The 12,748-nt window shown below is 47.5% G+C and overlaps 1 protein-coding gene across 1 annotated transcript in view; it reads right to left on the reverse strand.

Annotated features, from left to right (window-relative positions):
* Etf-QO (electron transfer flavoprotein-ubiquinone oxidoreductase) overlaps nt 1–12,748 on the reverse strand; it is a 61,884-nt gene that overhangs the window by 43,630 nt on the left and 5,506 nt on the right. Inside the window, exon 3 of the mRNA XM_045758229.2 lies at nt 7,004–7,156. Within this exon, the coding sequence (XP_045614185.1) occupies nt 7,004–7,156 (153 nt within the window). The remainder of the gene's footprint in view (nt 1–7,003; nt 7,157–12,748) is intronic.

Below are 12,748 nucleotides of genomic sequence, written 5' to 3' on the forward strand. Positions count from 1 at the left end.
CGAGCAGACACGGGACTGACTGAGAGCCCACATCAGCCAGTCGTCAAGGTAGGCCAGAACCCCTAAGAGATGCAAACAGGCTACCACGACCTGGGTAAGGCGTGTGAACACCCAAGGTGCCAGAGTCAAGCAGAATAGAAGGCAACAAAAGCGGTAAGCCTAATGCCCCACAAGAAAACCTAGCCAGTCCCTGAACCCTGGTTGAATCGGGACGTGCCAATATGTGTCCCGGAGGTCCAGTGACACCATCCAAGCACCCGGCTCCAAGAGGAGACGGACCTGGGACAGAGTAGTCATCCGAAACAAGGAGTAACCCAGGGGTTCAGACAGGACAAGTCCAGAATGAACCGCAGGTCAGCACAGTCCCGTTTCGGAACAGGAAACAGGCCGGAAACCCACATGAGGGACGAGGACACTACGACCATGCCCAAGCAAACCCATTGCAAGATGACCTGACAGCATAGGAGAAGAGGTCTGCCTTGCCAGCCCCAAACCTTCCAAAAGAGGAGGGACCACCCAACGCCACCGCAGGCCGCAAGAAACGACCCGAAATGCCCACAAATCGTGGGACCAGGCATGAGTAAACAGCACGAGCCACCCCCCCCCCCTCCCCCATCGAGCAAGCAAGCACCACCTGACGGCATGCAAGACGAGAAGCAAAGAAAAGAGACACCACCTCCTGCAGGATCGCGCAAACAGCTTTAACAGGGTAGCTGATGCCCGCACCGCTGAGAACAGCGCACCAGACCCTGGATCGGAACCCAGCTGTCCGAAGACAGCTTGAGAAGGGATAGCCACGTGCATGCAAGTCCTCAACCACCAGAGTCACCGAAATGGAGGAAACCTGCACGTAAAGCTGCACCACGCCGATGTCCCAAGGAAGGGTAGAGGCGAATAAACATGCATTGAGGCTTTTAAATTTGACCACCCCCCCCCCACCCCGAGGTAAACCTGAACAACAGCAAGAGCCTCTCACCACTCAAGCGTGGGAGACAGACAGACCATATGCCACACCCCCAACGAAAAGAGAGGACCGGGTCATCCTACCAAACAGGATGACTCCGGAACCTCATAACGCACCCAGTAAAGAAAGGAAGAAGCGAACTCAAAAGAGGCAGGACCCATTATCGAGGCGTAATCCAGGTCACGCAGGAGGTAAGCCACAAGTGCCTCCTTGCACTCCATGAGGCGGGATGCAGGAAGCCAAAAACCTCAGGAAGGAAGGACTGAAGAACCCAAGGGAACCCAGAAACGAACCCGGGGAGGAGCTGATGCCATATCAAACTCGTACAGGGAGGGAGGATAAGAAAACTCCACCCCTTGTAATAACAAGCCCTGTACAGAGGGTATCAACACCCAAGCAGGGTCAAACAGGGCCCAAGCTCCACAAGTAAGCCCCTCCCCCTGTCCCAGGAACCTCAACACTAGGGCCCAAGGCTATGCCGTCCTCCAAACCCTCTGCCTCAAAAGAAAAGGCAGAGTTCAACAGAAAAGCAGAAAAGAAGGGGAGGGCCAACTGGTCAGACCCAGAATATCCGGCTGGAGGAACAAGCTCGAATGCCTTCATTGTCACACCGGATGGAGCATCCCCCGAAACTGCTCAAGTCTCACCACCAACTAAACCCTACCCCAGACTCCAAAACCCTCTGACGCTTCGGAACCAGGTGCATGGGGGAAAGGAACAGGACGAACAACAGCAGGGAAAGGACAAAGGGGTATGGACGAAACCAAACTTGGGGTGATTAATGCCCCCAAGTCTGGGTCCCTATAACTAAAATGGGGCAGCCTCAGGGCATCTGGGTGAGCAACCAACTGAGTACGCTGCAGCATCCTAAAACACGCATGCAACGCGGAAGCCGCCTGCACGCGAATATCAAGATCAGTGGATTGGGTGAATTGGAGTACAAGCAAGGAACACCACTCACAGGACTCCAGGTCGAAGGTATCACTGACCCAACAGGCAACATGACAAAGGCAGAATAGGTGTTTGTCACCCTGAGACAAGGGAACAGAGCGACCTTCAAACTTGCCCTTGTCGGTCCCATCTCCGTCGGAGATGGGACCGACGCATCCATCAGACCACTGAGCCCTAATGGGGGTTTCCAGGGCCCTTAGATGTGCTGCTAAGGGAAACCCAGGCAAGGTACTGCTAACCTATGCCAAAAACCACCAAGCAAACTACTAAGTGCTGAACCCCTGTGACGTGTACACTCGCAGGGACCTAGTGGAGGTTATCTTGAGGTTATCTTGAGATGATTTCGGGGCTTTAGTGTCCCCGTGGCCCGGTCCTCAACCAGGCCTCCACCCCCAGGAAGCAGCCCTGTGACAGCTGACTAACACCCAGGTACCTATTTTACTGCTAGGTAACAGGGGCATAGGGTGAAAGAAACTGTGCCCATTGTTTCTCGCCGGCACCCGAGATCGAACCCGGGACCACAGGATCACAAGTCCAGTGTGCTGTCCGCTCAGCCAACCGGCTCCCTGGAGGATCACCAAGAATACATGTAAGGGTCAAAAACACTTAAGAGGCAGACCCCCCCCCCCCACCAGGCAGAAAATGAAAAGAAAAGAAAAAACCCTACAAGAGTACATCACCACCAGGCAGAACAGTTGGCCGCTATGTTACGGTGAAAACAAGCTGCACAGTACCTTGCGCCCCTACCAGTGACGAAACCACCTACCCAGAGGCAAACAGTGGTGCATGAAACACTCTAGCTGACTTTAAGGGTGGGAAATTACCGAGTAGCAAAAGACCCCGCAGAGGTAGACCCCAAGTGACTTGTGGAAGGTAATCCCAAGTCACAAAGGCAGTACTTACAGGGCACCTAGGGAAGGGGACCCCTAGATGCATGAAGCCAGAAGTACTGGTGAAATTACTCCTGGTTCACACACCAAAGGACAGGACAGGACCACACCACAAGAAACGTCAGGAACCAGAGTCGCACAACTGCCCGTCCTTACATCAGCCTCAGAACTGGGGGGTGGAAAGTCGGCATGCGCGGGTCTGGACCTCCCCTCGGAGCTGTGCAGTTCCTCTCGGGGAGGGGGAGCAGCGCAGACAGCAGCACGGTGACCGATGTGACATCATGCTCGTTTGCTCATTTTAGTTTGGGGAGTTCTGTTCAAAAGTTCAGCTTTCAGTAGCAATTTTTTTACCAGATAGTTTGTTTTGGTGCACCTACCTTTCTGGGTGCCTGATCCAGTCGATAACAGACATAGAATGCTTCCAGCCACAGAGGAGTTTCTATATGCCATTGCATATAGAAAGATGCCAGATTCTGGCTTGTGGTCCCTGGTAGGCAAAACTACATTCGCTTTGACTGATGCCACAGTCTAATACATTCATATCAGCCCGGAGCTCCGGGAAGCCGAAGGGGCGCCTCACAGAAATAAGAGACACTGAAATAATTAGGTAATAATATCTTTGTGGCAACTCCCGCCTGGCAGCTAAGGTGGAGATGGAACACAAATGAACACTTTTATAAGACGAAAAAAAAAAAAATTGGCGCCTGGTGGTGTTGAAGGCCATTAAGCCCATAGTAGCTTAACCCTTTAGTTGCGCATCGCATCATATGATGCTTTGACCGACTTGCAGTAAATTGCGCATCGCATCATATGATGCTTTGACCGACTTGCAGTAAATTGCGCATTGCATCATATGATGCTTTGGAATACTATGCAAGATTTAAACGGCCCGTGGATACACAGGGTTCACCACACCTTCATCTGAGCTCTTGTAAACAGACGCCATTTTTTTTTTTAAATCGTGGGCCAAATTCCCGGGTGTTAGGGGTCTCAGTATTGAGTGAGCTACCAAGCCTGACGCACGCAGCATGAGCTCACAGCACTGCTGTTCAGCTTGTGACCACAGCATCGCCTAAAAATGCCATAATATACTTGTTCATGCTATTATGTAACGATGATATTATTACAGAAGACCCCCTGACTGTGATAAAACTGACCAGGGTTCTGATAATAGCAGGATTGTGGTGATATTTAGTGCTGTGCTCCATGGAGGGAGGAGTAATGCTGTGGGAGGGAGGGTGGTGGCGTTGTCTTCTGACTGTGTGGCCACCTTTTATTGACTGCACTCACCATACCAGCTTAGTGGTTTGCTATGGTGAACACAAATGTAGATACTTATATATAACATGTGTAGAGAGGGTATAAACAGCAATAGGAGTAGGTTGGGAGCCGCCATTTTGGTTAGGGAGGTGGCGTCGTCTGCACGACGCCACCGTGCAGACAACGGTGTTGTTTACTGGTTACCACGATGGTCTATGAGGACACCATACCACTTTACTTGTACAAGTATGGTGAATAAAACAGGTAGATACTTATATATAATGTGTGTATATAGCGTAATAACACCACAAACAGTATTGTTGGAGGAGAAATATTAGTGCGTCTGGCCTTCAGGGTGGCCGCCACCAGCTGACTGTGTGAGGTCCTACGTCTTTGTGCCTTTACTGACCATACAAGCTTAGATGTACAGTTATGGTGAACAAAACATGTAAATACTTATATATAACGTCTGTATATAAAAGCAAAAACAGTATGGTGGAAGGAGAATGGTGGTAAGTCAGGTGAGGTGAGGGAGGGAGTGGCAGCCAGTGGTGGGCTGCCACTGGCTGCCATTGCCACTGCCACTAAGCATACCAACTTAGTGGTTTGTTATGGTGAACACGAATGTAGATACTTATATATAGCGTCTGTATATAGTGAATAAAAGAAAAAACAGTATTGTGGGAGGAGAATGTGGATGAGTCAGGTGACTTGAGGGAGGGAGGAAGTAGCAGCCAGTGGCGGGCTGCCACTGGCACTGCCACTCAGCATGCCAACTTAGTGGTTCGTTATGGTGAACACGAATGTAGATACTTATATATAACGTCTATATATAGTGAATAAAAGCAAAAACAGTATGGTGGGAGGAGAATGTGGGCGAGTGAGGTGTTGAGGGAGTGTGTGGCTGGCTGGTGTGTGGCGGTCACTCCTCGTTACTTTTTGACTCATAATAGCAACTTAGTGGTTCGTTATGGTGAAAAAACATGCAAATAGTTATATATAACCTGTGTATATAGTGTAATAACCAACAAAGTATTTGTTCACTGTTTGATGAATATAATTGAATCAATAATATGTACACCATATGCACACAGTAATATAGGAGCCGGTCGGCCGAGCGGACAGCATGTGGGACTTGTGATCCTGTGATCCTGGGTTCGATCCCAGGCGCCGGCGAGAAACAATGGGCAGAGTTTCTTTCACCCTATGCCCCTGTTACCTAGCAGTAAAATAGGTACCTGGGTGTTAGTCAGCTGTCACGGGCTGCTTCCTGGGGGTGGAAGCCTGGTCGAGGACTGGGCCGCGGGGACACTAAAGCCCAGAAATCATCTCAAGATAACCTCAAGATAACCATATTTTTGAGTACAGTGATGATTCACTCATTTTATTATATAAATATATCACACTACACACTATTGAATAATATTACAGCAAAAAAACTACGAAAAATCAATCCAAGACATTGAAATAATTAGGTAATTATCTCTTTGTGGCAACTCTGGCCTGACAGCTGGCGATCAACAGACCGTCTGGGACACATGCTGAGTCCGCGCCTGTTTTTTGCCAGACTTCCCCGCCCTATAGCGGGCAATATATGCCACTTACGATTTTATTATTGTTTTTTCCATGATCAGTGAACACAAATTAACAGGTTTAGAAGAAAAAATAATTTATTTTTTTTTTTTTGGTATGCGCCTATAAGTGACACATGCTAAATAGCCTGGCGCCATACAAGGGTTAACCGCCGTGCTGTGCCAAGTTTATGGGAAATTTCCCATGTGCATGAAATAAAGTGTTCCCAAAAATTTGGGAAAATTTCCACAGTCTATTATATGCATATCAGCCTGGTATAAATTGGAGATAGCATAGGTGGGCAAGTGTGATGTTCAGAGCTACAACTGGATACTCTCGCTGCATCGTCCTCATCGGTGCTGTATCACTTGCATCCGACCTTTGTGTTAGGTCCTTATTGCGCCTAGCTTCACCAATATTATGACTCCTTATGTTCTTCAAACAATAAGGTTTGAATTTCACCGACAGAGCGTTATCTTTCAACACCATGTGTTTGGGAGCCAGAGGCACATGCGTCACCCATAGTTGCTCACTCAGTACTAACCCAGCCAGCAGCCCTAGGGCATTCTGGGAATTTTTTTCCAAGATGGCTGCCTCTAACTGGATGTCCTAAGAGTCCATTTCGTATACAACAAACCTCGTACACATTTAAAATGGGTACGGAAAAATCAAAAAGAGTTTTCTCGGTTGGCGCAGTTAAGTGGTTAAGGGTTAAGATTCAGGAAGGATATGTGGAAGTAGTATTGGTTTGGCAACAGGGAGGTAGATGAGTGAAAGAGGGTACCTATTAACATCAAGGCAAATGGTATAACTAGCTTAAAAAAATAGGCTCAATACATACAGGGATTTATTAACAAATCACTTTTGCTGGCCCGGCGGGGCAGCCAAATCGCACCGGAAAATAGGCCGAGCATTCCTAGGGAGCACACAACCCAATGTTAAACTCATTCGTCCACCCCAACTACTTGGGCTGGACAGTAGAGCGACGGTCTCGCTGCATGCAGGCCGGCATTCAATCCCCGACCGTTCAGGTGGTTGGTCACCATTCCTTTTCCCCGTCTCATCCTAAATCCTTATCCTAATCCTTTCTAAGGGCTATATAGTCATCATGGCTTGGTGCTTTCTCCTCATAATTCCCTTCCCTTCATTCACAATGTTTATACTTAATAATAAGACATTTCACAAAATTTTGCATGATGCTGTTTACGTCATCAGGAAGTCTGTGTGTTTTGGCTTTATGACGAAATATGTGGCATCAGGCCGGGAAAGTGTTAAATTAATATGAGTAACCCATAAAATGTTCATGAATGTTTAAATGTGACAGAAAAAGCATTCATAACCTTAAAATATTTCCAGCTTCACTAACCAATGTCTGCAGCTTTCTCCACCAACATGACACGAATCTCCTTTTCTTGTTCCTGGGCCAACTGCATGAGTCGGATGGAGGCGGCCAGACCAGCTGGACCTCCACCTACTATCACTACATCAGCTTCATCTGCATATCGTTCCATGTTCACATCTGGCAATATACCAAAATATATAATCAAGAAATTAACAAAAAAATATCAGGTTATCCACTGGCAGTACAGTACTGTATCTATATTTTCCTTCAATACTTTCCTTAAATGTTATAGCTTAACAAGGATGCCCTAATGAATCTACATTGGCTTAATGCTCCCAAATACTTCTTGAAATACAGTGCATTGGACTCTAGCTCCAAATAAACTCAGTGCAACAAAAATTTGAATACAAGAGAATCAATCTGAAAAACTTTGCATTCAATTGATATCAAATTATGTGTCCTTGAAATTCAAATCAATAATTCAAATTTGTAGTGCCAATAAATATGAAAATTATACAACGTCTTATTTGAAACACATCTGTTACAAATAGGATGTTGAATACAGTGAGAAACCAGTGTCGAGTGTAATGAAACGCCAGTTTCTGGGTGAGCCCCGGAGGCACCTTGAAGCCATCATCACTAATTAAGTGCCATACTACTACTAGGTGTCATCAGTCCCGGCGTTCTATTGGCCTCCCGGGAACCACGAGCCAGAACCTGGTCCCCTCCAAAAAGTGCAGGAAGCGATGGCCTATGAACCCTTTACATTTAAAGTTTATCATCTTTGCCACCTTCCAAAGGAAGGCCTCAGAAAGATAGGTGAATCAAAATAGACCACTGCATGGTTAAAACGAAACTGCAGCCACAAAACTGCCAAAAGAACTATCCCTGAATGAAAATAAAATTTTGTAAAACCAACCCTCTGCTAGTTTGCCCCCCACCAACGACCTCAGGAAGGGTGGGTGTAAGGGAGTCTTCAGGTCTCACCCAGAAACTGGCATTTCATTACATTCAACACTGGTTTTCTGTATGGAGCCTGTCACCTTCCTGAAGCTAGCTAACTTCCTGGGAGCCGGTCGGCCGAGCGGACAGCACACTGGACTTGTGATCCTGTGGTCTTGGGTTTGATCCCAGGCGCCGGCGAGAAACAATGGGCAGAGTTTCTTTCACCCTATGCCCCTGTTACCTAGCAGTAAAATAGGTACCTGGGTGTTAGTCAGCTGTCACGGGCTGCTTCCTGGGGGTGGAGGCCTGGTCGAGGACCGGGCCGCGGGGACACTAAAGCCCCGAAATCATCTTAAGATAACCTCAAGATAAGATAACCAGAGAGGGACAAGAAAGTTCAGTAACCAGGGAGTCGGCAGCACTGCAGGTATCAAGTCAAAGGAGAGACCGACCTCTGCAACACACGACTCAATGCAACATATGGTCGCAGAGGACCAGGGACGGTGACGAGATACCCCCTGTAGCTAAGACCCCAGTTGTCCTCCAAAATCCCCGAGCCCAAATATCAGCCGAAGGCACATCACCAAAGCCAGGTGTCAGAGCGGCATATATATATTAACATCATGGGCACGAGGGTAGACCACAGGCTGGCTAGTTGCAAGAAAACTGTGGACAACCTGAGAAAAATGAGCCCTGGAAACTGGATCAACCCACAATGAGTCCATAGAAACAGAACCGGTGGCCCGAAGGAAGCGGTGAAAAGCCACTACCGGACAAGGTGCATGATGCACCCCAACCAAACCAATCAAGCATCCACAACAAAAGGACCCCTCCGGAAGCCTGCCAACACATTCTTCGCCAGAAAAGAAGGAGCTGGCTGTAACCGAACAAAACGACTACCAGGACTAAAGGAACAAAACTCCCAGCACCAGAGAGGAGCACAAAATACTGAAACACAGGGGGACACCTCCCGCCAAACAAGCTTGTGGGACGACAAAAGCCATGCCATGCTCCAATCAAAAACAAGGGACAGTCCGCTAGCCAGGACAACACTGGAACCTCAGAACAGACCCAATAAAGGGAGAAGAACCTGTCACGGTAAAATCTTTAGGAAGAGATTCGGCCTGCTCCATCATCACCTATTCTATCATATCACGTATATATATTCAAGAACTGCAGCCACAACAACAACAACAACAACAACACTTCCAGACGTCTAGACAGTACCATCAGTACTACCCCCCACAGCCCATCACCCTCCTCGCACCTGGTGACGCCTCAGGATCACGACATCTCAAACAAGCAGTTAAAGTGAGCCGGTTCATAGTTACCCATGAATACCAGCGCCACCTGCACCGCCGTTCTCGCATATATATAGGGCTACCTAGCCCACTACAATTCAGATTACTCCTGAATGCTCTGCTGAGTAGACCTGTTGACATATCTCGGGGTGGTAACAAAGTTATTCAGTCTGGCTCACAGTATTCCCGCACCACTTTAACTGTGCGGCTTCCAAATATGACACCCCTTCAGTGCGCAGGAAATAAAATCTCTGGAAAAAATTCTTTTCTGTTTTGAAAGTGTCAAAAACCCTTCCCTGAATATGGGTATAGTAACAGAAGGTCGAAATTGAACGTACTTTGGCTGCTATGGGGTCCGTAAATTCGTGCATGACGTCATCATTCCCTGGTCGCCTGTGGCGTACGCTCCCTGGGCCGGTAGGGCGCTCGGGGCAGGATGCCCAAGTTGCCGCGAATATATTTTTGTTCATTTTCTGAGCACAGTTTGAAATACATTTCATATGCTTTTACGTGCCAATCCTATGTATAATGAACACGTACACTATATTATGGCAGAAGCACATCTATACTGTCCGAAGACACTGTGTTATGTGCATGACATGTGTGTACACACATCCAGCACATATTTCCATTGTATCATGCTAATTTATGTATATATACAGTATTTACACACTATACACTATCACACACTATATACATTCACCATCAACACACTCGGAACTCCGCGAGTGTCAGCTGCCACACTCTCACTCCTTCAACATCCAGTCTCTCCCTCACTCCTCCAACATCTTACTCACCAACATTGCTCCTCTCACCATACTGTTATTGTTTGTATTACACTATTTATACATGTTATGTATAACTATCTACATGTTTTATTCACCAAAACTATGTAAGTAAGCAGGTATTGTGTCCAAACTTTACAGTGGCCACCATACACTGCATGAGAAATCACACAGCAGCCAGCAGACGACGCTACGATTACGTCACCTCCCTCACCAAAATAGCTCCTCCCCAACATACTCCTGTAGCAATTACTACACGTGTACATTTGTGTTCACCATAGCGAACCACTAATCTACTATGATGAGCAAAACAAGAGTGGCTGCCACACACAGTGAGGCTACCTCAATTCTCTCCCTCGCTCCCTCACCACAATTACTCCTCCCACAATACTACGCACATATGTACATGAGTATATACACACATTGTATATACCCATGTACATATGCGTTCACCATAGCGAACAACTAAGCTAGTATGATGAACAAAACGAGAGTAGCTGCCAAACACAGTGAGGCCACCTCGATTCTCTCCCTCGCTCCCTCACCACAATTACTCCTCCCACAATACTACGCACAGTGCTTATTATCACCACAATCCTGCTGTTATTACGAAATAAATCCTGTAAATACATAATTGACCACAAGTTTATTTTGTAAAGGAACCTATGAAGTCGTTTGAAGATTCCTAGATGGACGAAATAATGCTGTGGAGCTGTGGTTAGTGCTGTGAACATCGTGAACAGCATTGAATCACTAATATCTGAACATTGTACACAGTCATTATCACACTCAGGCTCTTCTGTAATACTATCATGGCTAAATAATACAAGTTATATATATTTTTTGACATTATTAGGCGATGCTGTGGTCACAAGCTGAACAGCAGTGCTGTGAGCTCATGCTGCGTGTGCTGGCCTTGGTTGCTCACTCACTACTGAGGCTCTCACACCCGGGAATGTGGACCACGATTTTTTTTTTAAAGATAGCGTCTGTTTAAAAGAGCCCTGAGGAAGCTGATGTGAACCCCATGTAGCCGCTGGAGTGGACTTTGAATGGAACGTGAAAAATACAAATACCCGGAGGCGCGTAGCGCACCCCAGACGTGGGCCTGCAGGCACGTTGCGCAGTTAAAGGGTTAATGAGCTGTGTGGACGAGACGTAACAGGGATCTCCACAGAAAAAAAACAACCCCCAGGCTCCAAAGTCCGAAAATGCTTCATAGCAAAGAAGAGGGACAGGAAGCCTTGTAGACCTCACCTGAAAAGCCGTGAGAAGAAAGAGACAGCGGGGTAAACCTGGAATAAGTCAACATCATCAATGCAATGAAGAAATCAAGAAAAAATGATCCTGCAGAGCCGCAACTGCCTGATAAGCTCTGTCCTAAGGAGGAGGCTCAGTCAAAACTCACTACTGCCTATCCTCCCACTGACACCTGCCCATCCACTGCTGCCAGCCTATCCACCCACTTTGCTGCCTCCCCCTCCACCATCCATCTATCCAGCCCCCCCCTCCACCATCCATCTATCCAGCCCCCCCCTCCACCATCCATCCATCCAGCCCCCCCCCCCTCCACCATCCATCCATCCAGCCCCCCCCTCCACCATCCATCCATCCAGCCCCCCCCCCCCCACTCCATCATCCATCCATCCAGCCCCCCCCCCACTCCATCATCCATCCATCCAGCCCCCCCCCCTCCACCATCCATCCATCCAGCCCCCCCCCCTCCACCATCCATCCATCCAGCCCCCCCCCTCCACCATCCATCCATCCAGCCCCCCCTCCACCATCCATCCATCCAGCCCCCCCCCCTCCACCATCCATCCATCCACCCAGTCCCCTCACCATCCATCCACCCAGTCCCCTCACCATCCATCCACCCAGTCCCCTCACCATCCATCCACCCAGTCCCCTCACCATCCATCCTGTTGTCCTACCAAATACAATATTCAAGTGCGATCGTCACTAGGCAATAGGCAGGAGACACTGGTAAGCTGTGCACACCTCGTCCCGCCCCTCGCCCGGCAGAACAGAACCACGTGCTTGGTGGACCTGGACATGTATAAATGAATTCAGAGCACCCAGGCAAACAACGAGTACCAAATCAAATTTTTCAGAGAAACTGACTACGAGCATCAAAAATTACGAGAACCTGGGCCTACGAGAACCGAGGTTTCCCTGTACTTCTATCTGCAATGTTTTGTACTAGTTTACTGTTGGTTACCAGTTCTTTCCTAATTGCATACCTAACACACTTATTTGATTGTCTCTCTGTTTTACAATGTGCGGATATGTCTCTTATATTTCTTCTTTATTCTTTTCCAGTTCTTTATTAACCACCTCTATGCAAGTTGTCAATGAAGTTTCTCGTTGCAGATCCTTGCCTAACTCCATGTTAGCCCTCAGGGTCCCTTGGAGTTGTTCACCGTATGAGTCTATGTTCTTGTTTATTTCTTCAAATTCACCACTCTTCACTTTCCATGCCTCATTATCTTTCACTAGTTCCTTGATGTGTTCCTCCTGTATCCTTACCTTATCAGTCAAGCTGGTAATTTCCTTACCTTGCTGGCAAATACTTTTAAATTACAAAACTCGATCTTGAGACCTTCATTTTCTTGTTCTAATTTAATTACTTTTTCTTCATAATTCTTTAGCATGTCCTCAATAATCACTAGTCTGCCAAGAAAACCTTGAATTAGATCAATTAGATCTTGAATTAGATCTTTTCATATGACACCCTG

This window comes from Procambarus clarkii, chromosome 58 (assembly GCF_040958095.1).
Source record: "Procambarus clarkii isolate CNS0578487 chromosome 58, FALCON_Pclarkii_2.0, whole genome shotgun sequence".
NCBI lineage: Eukaryota > Metazoa > Arthropoda > Malacostraca > Decapoda > Cambaridae > Procambarus > Procambarus clarkii.